Source organism: Labrus bergylta, chromosome 19 (assembly GCF_963930695.1).
Source record: "Labrus bergylta chromosome 19, fLabBer1.1, whole genome shotgun sequence".
Taxonomy (NCBI): Eukaryota; Metazoa; Chordata; class Actinopteri; order Labriformes; family Labridae; genus Labrus; species Labrus bergylta.
In genome coordinates, this window is record NC_089213.1 from 12,611,184 (window position 1) to 12,619,096 (window position 7,913).

The 7,913-nt window shown below is 44.0% G+C and overlaps 1 protein-coding gene across 1 annotated transcript; it reads right to left on the reverse strand.

The window, feature by feature from the left end:
- Nucleotides 1-720: 720 nt before the first annotated feature.
- Nucleotides 721-7,668, reverse strand: LOC109995670 (DEP domain-containing mTOR-interacting protein-like). Its single transcript, XM_020649482.3, has 5 exons — nucleotides 7,473-7,668; nucleotides 5,730-5,879; nucleotides 4,673-4,743; nucleotides 4,062-4,166; nucleotides 721-3,759 (listed from the first exon to the last, which is right to left on the reverse strand). The coding sequence occupies exons 1-5, from the start codon at nucleotides 7,489-7,491 to the stop codon at nucleotides 3,631-3,633; spliced, it is 474 nt and encodes a 157-aa protein (XP_020505138.1). The 5' UTR covers nucleotides 7,492-7,668; the 3' UTR covers nucleotides 721-3,630.
- Nucleotides 7,669-7,913: the final 245 nt, after the last annotated feature.

Sequence of the window (7,913 nt, forward strand, 5' to 3'; positions counted from 1 at the left end):
TTACTGTGGAGCAGCTCTGACCTCCTCCTCACCTGCAGAATATCTGAGGAGGCACCCAGACGTTCCGGTCATGGTCATCGAAGCGTGATCCAACTGCGTGAGGCAACTGGATATTCAAAAAAGTCCAATTACCTTCGGTTCAAGCTTCGATTCACCTGCAGAATAAAACTCTGCCATTCTGCAGTCTGCTGACTCTTTTTATTTGGTCTTAAACTGAGATTTGATTTTTTTTAATGTTTAAGTGAAAGTCTAATAATATTTATAATTGTTTCAATACAAAAACAAAAGATCGAGGCCGCAATATTGGATCATTCCTTGATTTTAATGAATCAGAAACTTCCGGCAAACTCTGGCACGCAGAAACAGATTTCCTTGTTTCCTCTCTCCTCTGATTCGTTTCCTGACGTCTCTCCGTGCATCTCTGGTGGGAGGGACTAAGATGCAAGTGAGGGAAGCAAGTGAAGGAAATGTGGACGCAATTTAAGAGAGGGAAGTACCATAAGAGACATGAGAAGTACCCTAAATCCACACTGCGTCAATCAGACACAGGTGAAACCAGAGAAAGGGAGGAAGAAAGACAAGAAACACCGGGGACAAGAACTCCAAATTAAAACAGGAAACACTAAAGACGAGGGGAATGCACACACAGGGATGGATGTCAAAATAAAAACAGGTTATGAAATTCAAACAACCAGACAAAACAAAACCAGAAAATAATGAAACCTTCCTGCCTTTTTTTATTTGTATTTTTGTAATCCACATGAACACAACCAACCAATCAAACACAATGCCAGGTAAACAGAAATGACAGGCTGAGCAGTTACAAGCAGAACGCCGCACAAAAGTTTAAATCATATAAAATAGAAACTTCAGTTTCATCTTCCTTGATGTCACACTCTAAGAGCACACTGTTTGCATGTAGATCTCATGAAACCTTCACCGTTAACAGCATAGTGAAGATTTCCTCGTTACCCGGTCTTTGTAACAACATGCAGCCAGACGTTTAATACGAGCTTAAAGGTGTGAGAGGAGCCAGGAGACAACGTGAGTCTCCAGACCCTGCAGAGAAAAAAACATGATAAAACAGAGCGGAGGAAAATCACACAAACACTAAAGATACAAATACAGTTTAAGGATTTAAAAAGACGAGAGAAACTGTGTGAGGGTTCAAAACATAAAAACACTTCTGCCTCCTCTTGTAGTGAAGTTGTTGATCTATCTCTCTTCATCCTCTCCTCCTCCTCTTCTGGGAATCAGACGTCGCACAGAGTGGATGGAAAAGTAAACACGCCTGAGGGAGGGGCATGTGTCAGGACGTGTGTGATTGCAGCTTTAATACACACGGGTAATGTGTTTGTGTGGACGAGGCAGTGAGGTGGCACGCAGGGTTAAAAGTCCAAACGGCCCTCATGAAGAAAACACCAACTGTCAGTGAGGCGTCAACAACATCATCTCACGTCCTGTAACGTCGTCGTGAAGGTGTGACGCACAACAACACCTTCAAAGCTTCTGATAAATACACCGTCTGTGATCGCTTTATACAGAGAAAGGAAACATCCCTTAAAGGTCCACTCAATAAGATGTGTAGAGTGAAATGATAAAGTGAACTTACTATACGATCAGACATCAAGGAAACATGTTATGTTGAAGTGCTGGCTTCTCTGACAACAATGCAGCAGCCAGAATGTCCTCTTTCTAACTTTAGATCCTGGTCCTGAATGCTCGAGAAGGTAGGCGGTTTTAAGGCACCCCCACACGGCCGTTTTGGACACCCCTCGGTTTGCCAAATATGAGACCAGTTATCAGGTCAAACCAACAGGTGTTGCAGTGATGGAAGTGGACAAGAGAAGTGGTTCAGATAGAAGTGATTGTACCCGACCTAAAAAGCCTCTGCATGTTTCTAATAAGCTCCACGAGCAGAAACGTGCTCAAACTAGGATCAATATTGGAGATGCTTTTGAAAAATGGAGAGAAGTTAGAACACAGAAAGGTTTACAGACCGATGCAGAGCTGGCTAAACACTGAAGCTTCAGTGTCCACCACATGGCAACCTGCGTGAGCATCGACTCTAAAAAGGAGGGAGCGGGGGGAGACAGCTCTTTACTATGTTTAGATTCTGGACTGCAGTTCCCATTTTAAACACTAGGTGTCAGAGTTACATACTGCTCCTTTAAAATAGAAAAACAAGAAGTTTTAAATAAAAAAAATAAAAAGGTTGACACAAAGAACACAGTGCCTTCATTAGAAACTGAAAGATTGTTTAAGAGATGAGTGAAAACAAACATTTGAGGAGAGTAGCTGCATTACTGAAAAGAAGGATGGATGCAGTACAGGAACAGAAATCTTCCTTTTCCTCTCACTTAAGCCGAGGCCATATTTACACCCCAAACTAGAACAATGTTCATATTCACTAAGAATGGATCCCGTCTGCTAAGAGCTCCATCGTCTGTTTTCTCCTCCGTCTCAGATCCAGCTCACAGCATTTTGTCTTATTGATATTCAAGCACAAAGCGCCCATGAAGTTTCAGATCTTCTTACACATAGCTCTTGTGTTCATCTGATTGTGGAGAGAAGCTTTCATCCTGACCGAGCTCTGAGAGGGGGGTTGACATCTTTATCGGTTTGTTGGGAAGTTCAGATGTCACATCGTATGCTTCCTTCAAAAATCAAGCCAGCTGATAAAAAAAGACGACCCTCCTCCCTGTCCTGCTGAGTGGCCCAGACTGTAGCCGGGGTTGAGCCTCAGACAACCCAAATGAAGCCTTTAAATGTATAACTAATCGTCTCGTCAAAGTGTGTTTGCAGAGTTTATTTCCGCATACAGAGTCACACTGAGGTCGAACTGTCACGTTCACCAGAAAGTTAGCATGTGACTGTTAGCATTATTACAGTTACCACCGACTCTCAGCAGGCCGTAGAAGTTTTACTCCAATTCTGCAGGACTGCAAGTGCTTGTGAGCTAGACATTTTTAATGATGCTCATCTGCATTGCAAAGGGACAATTTTGCCCCAAAAGTGGAAAATAGCTAATTTACATCTGGACAATCAGAACACAGAGATGCTGTTTGCTCCGCAGCGCAGTTTGGGGAGCGTTTAACCCTCCGTGTGTGGTTTGTGGATTACATGTTTTTTTGTCTCATTTGCACGAGTTTAGCAAGTTCAAAATCTCCGCTATCCCTCTGTAAATCAGGCCTCGAGTGGAGGAATCAGACTGAGGATACTTGAACATTAAAAATGTGCATTTGAAGTCGTTATTCTGTCTACACAAACAATAACATTATAGTTTGAGTGCACAGGATCGGTCCTGTTCTGAGAGTCATGTCCGACTTTAAAGGCCGTCAGATTGGAGTCCTTACTGAGGCCACTCGTCCAAAGGAGCGAATGTCTCAGAGGATGTGACCGTCATTCAACACAAAAGATGATCTTGAGTTTTATCTTCCGTGTTATTAATGTAAAGAAACATGGCCGCCGTGTAGAAACAGAATCTTTCTCATGTAGTTCCTGAAAAGGTTTCCTCTTCCAGAGTTCTTCTCTGGGGTTTATATTTCAGGAAACCTCAGACAGGACTCGCACCTGTTAGCGTTTCTTAAAAGTTTTTCTGTGCCCGTCCAGCAGAGGTTCTTCTACCGCTCAGTTTTCAGTTTCCTCCATCACCTCCATCACCACAGTCTTCGGTCCGGTCAGGATCAGGTGGCTAACGGTCCGGTAGTCCAGATGAAGAACGTTGATCCCGTTGACCGAAACCACAAACTGGCAAACCTTCAGAGAGCGAAGACACCAGACAGTTAGTCAAAGAGGAAACCTGGTAGACCACCATGATCGCACCGAGTGTGCTTTATGTCATTCAAACGTCTCTCTGCAGCGAGTTACTACACATGAACCAAGCTATACAATTTAAAAACACTCTGTAGTTCCCTTCATGGCCAGTAGATGTCACCTGTGTTACAATAGAAACAGAAGATTCCCAATTTAGCTTAGACAACTCAGCTGCCTGCACAAGCTGAGGCCTTGGACGATAATGTAACTGCCTTTAGTTAAACTCCATTTCCCATGATTCCTACCTTCATCCCAGCAGCAGCAGCTGGGCCGCAGGGCTCCACCGCCTGGATGTGACACGGCATGTTCCCTCGCACCACAAACCCCCAACCGACTGCATCGGCCACAATCTGACACACATGGAGGAAAGTCACATATTTATCTGCAGCGGAGGAAAAGTCCTCCCTTCATCGACTCGACTCCGGACTTGTGTAGAAACAAAATAACTTATATTCAGATTACTATAGTAACAGGATGTAATCACTTCGATCGAAAAAAGCAGCACATGAACATGCCGCTTCGGAAGCACCGGCGTGCCGCTGTTAATTGTGGCAGGCCAGTTCCACAGTGAAATGGCACAGTTAATTCAGCTGCATCTGCCGATGGCCTGCCAGCGCCGTTTCCCACTCATCTATCGCTCCAGAATCGCCAATCTTCCATCACCATGATTCATATGTACATTAATACCAGGGAATTTGCTAAACAACATTCACTGCCCTTAAAGTGTTCTTTTTGTCATATTGCAACAATTTGAAGTTATTAAATTGGCTGTTTGGAAAATGTTGCGGTAAAACTCTGCAGTTAGCGGAGACTAACCAGACTCCATGTTTGTTCTGAGGATAATGAACTGACTTACTGTAAAGGTTTTCTTGATGTACGGTCCTCCGGGTCTCTGCAGCTCCTCGGTGCTCACTGGTCTCTTCAACACTGAACATGAAACAACAACATGATGATTTATATATATATATTATCACACTACATCTTTGTCATCCTGGACCGAGGTTTTGTCAAACCCTCAGAGTCCTAAAGACGCTCAAAGGAACCATTTGTTTACACCTGATTCATCTTAGCCTGTAGTGTCAGCATCAAAGCACCTTAAGCAGCAATGCCATCTTAAACTGACTGCAGGCTCTGTCTGATACTACCTGTCCTACCACACGGCCCCCACAGCTCCACCCTGCACACTGATGGAGAACTTTCTGCTTCCTATGTGACCAATGGTTAACTACAAACAACTTCTTTGTAGTTTCGATGTCCTGCACAATGACTGTGTCAAGACTTGGATCTTGATTCTTCCCGACTTCCTTTTGTGCATGTCGCATCTTATGAAGCAAGACTGGAGTTGATGTTGGGAAAACGTAATTTACAAGCAGCTGCACTTTGATGCAGTTTGAGACATGGCCAAACCGGTTAGGGAGGAGACTGCCGTGTTATTATTTTATTGAATTCCTTGCCAGGTTAAATCCTGTTGTGATGTCACTGTCCCTGTATATCATGTTTCTGTGTGGGGTCACGTGAAGTCTGCAGTCAGCCTGGTCATGTGACCTGCTTCAGCTAGGTAGATACAGGTGTGTAGGGGGCGTGGCCTGAGGAGAACAAAGGGAGAGGGAGAAATGTTTGTGTGGGTTTTTTTGACTCTGGGAAGTGGGCAGAGGAGAGCTGCTGGGCTTCTTTCTTAAGTTCCTAACCAGGTTTTATCATTAATATAAGATGACTGTTGATGGTTCCTGAAGTTGCCTTACGTTGAATCTCTTCGCACCCTTTCTTCTCTCTACTCTGACTGTTTTCCTGCGCTAATGGGCGGTTTTACTCATCGAAAACTCAACGAAAACTCTAGCACTAAAACCAAAATCTGATTCTGCGCCTCGTATCTAAATTCTCTTTAGAATCTGTACATAGAGATGTATTTGTACCTGATTTGGGGTTGAAGAGCACAGGTGAGGATGACGATGAGTTGTTGTTTGTTAGGCCGACTCCTCGCCTGCTGTACATGCTGCCGTCACTGCTGCTCCTCAGACGGGCCCCTCCCTGACCTCCACGCTTCACCTCCTTAGACGGAGCCACTGACAGAGAGGGTTAAAGTCTTTAACTTCCTCGATTCTGTTTCCAACAATGTAGTTCCTAGAGTGGCTAAAGTTTGGTCTGTGTCGTTAATGTTTGGGTCCAGAAGGGGGCCCCAGAGGGCAACAGAACGTCTGTTTAGCGTTTAATTGAACACGCCACGTCTCATACTAACACAACACTTCCTGATCGGGACTTAAAATGAATCCACAATCTTGTAACCATGGTAACTGCACCATCATAAACAAGACCAGAACGAGTCCATGTTTGGATTCATTCACAGCAATTATACTTTATGACACACACTTCAAATTAACTGACAGCTTCTGGACGTATGAATCGTCTTCTATGATCGTAAAAGCATTTTTATTTCGCTGTGTCATGACTCAACTTCAACTTTAATTATAATCTTACACACCTCCAGACTCTGATGTTTGACTCTGACACACTCTGGACTTTCTCTCTCTCTCACCCTGGACTGGCCATCAGCCAATCACAGCGCTGACATATAAAGACGGACAACCAGCCACACTCACATTCACACCTATGGACAGTTTAGAGTCACCAGTTAACCTAACGAGCATGTCTTTGGACTGTGGGAGGAAGCCGGAGTACCCGGAGAGAACCCACACATGCACGGGGAGAACATGCAAACTCCCACACAGAGAGGCTCCTGTCAGACGGGGATTCAAACCTGGAACCTCCTCGCTGTGAGGGGACAGGACTAACCACTGCACCACTGTGCAGCCTAAGGCGAAGGCGATTACCGTAAAACTTCTAATACAAGCCCATTCCAGTTCAAGGCCCAGTCTCCTTTTACTAGCCTGGTGTTGCTGCACGTTTAGATAAATAAAGGCAGCGCTCGATTAAAGGCTTCTGTGCATTTAGTGTTGAAATGGTTTGCAGATGGGGCGCCTGTAGCCTATTGGTTAGTGTGTGCGCCCTATGTATATAGCTCCTTCCCTTCATGTCATCCCCCCCTCTCTCTACCTGATTCTCCGACCTGTCCCTTCAATAAAGCCCCAGAATAAAAAAAAGCAAAGATGAAATAAGTGATTTCTAATTTATTTATTTAATGGTATCCCAATCGTCTCGTCTGGTATTGACAAACATTTTTAAAAGGACACGCACAAATAAAGAGTTATAAAGAACAACATGTTGTCTCCGAAAGTCACTTGTTCATAAATCCTTTAACAGAGCTCCTCGGTGTGCAGATGGCTTTGCTTCTTTATCCCGTCTGGTCCCAAATAAAGGCGGGGTCACTTCATAGACTGATTTAAAGTTACCCTGAAGCTGAAATCATCTGTGCTGTATTTCTAGATGTTTGTTTCTTTGCACTCTTTAGTATTCTGTCTCTACGGTCAGTTATCCATCACAGAAAGTTCTTCAGCTGCTTCTTTAAACGAGCATTTTCATTAAAACAAGAACTCAGTGTGTTGACTTTGACCACTGACTAAACGGCCTCGGAGCTCTGAAGAGTTCACCTGTTCTCTGCAAACATGTTAAAGTATCTGCTGAGGTCACAGCAGCTCTTATCTGACATCAGTTTGAGTTTCTGATGATCAGATGAGATTTAGAACTGGAGCAGCTCTTACCTGCTGTCTGAGGTCCCATCTCTGCTCAAGCTTATCCAAAGACACAAATTCTGCTGATGACGAATCCAGAGGAGGAAGATGTCTCACTGCTCATAGAGACGGCGTTAACAGATGGACAGAAGAGGATCAGACCAATTAAAAGACGACAGCTCCAAACGTTTTCTCCATCAGCAGCTCCGTCAAATCTCTCTGTGTGTGTGTGTGTTACCAGATCTGAAAGGGAAGGATGTGTGTGTGTGTGTTAAATATTAAACCGTTGGACAAACAAACCGACCCTCAGCAGGAGGGAGGAGGAGACTCTTTGAAAAAGTAAACACAGAGTGTCACAATAAAACAGCTTTCAGGTTTCTAACAGAACTTTTATAGAATGATTCTTTTATTTTATTAACTTTAGTTTTTGTGTCCTTGTTCAAACCGGAAGAGGTTTCCTGTGAACGCTTG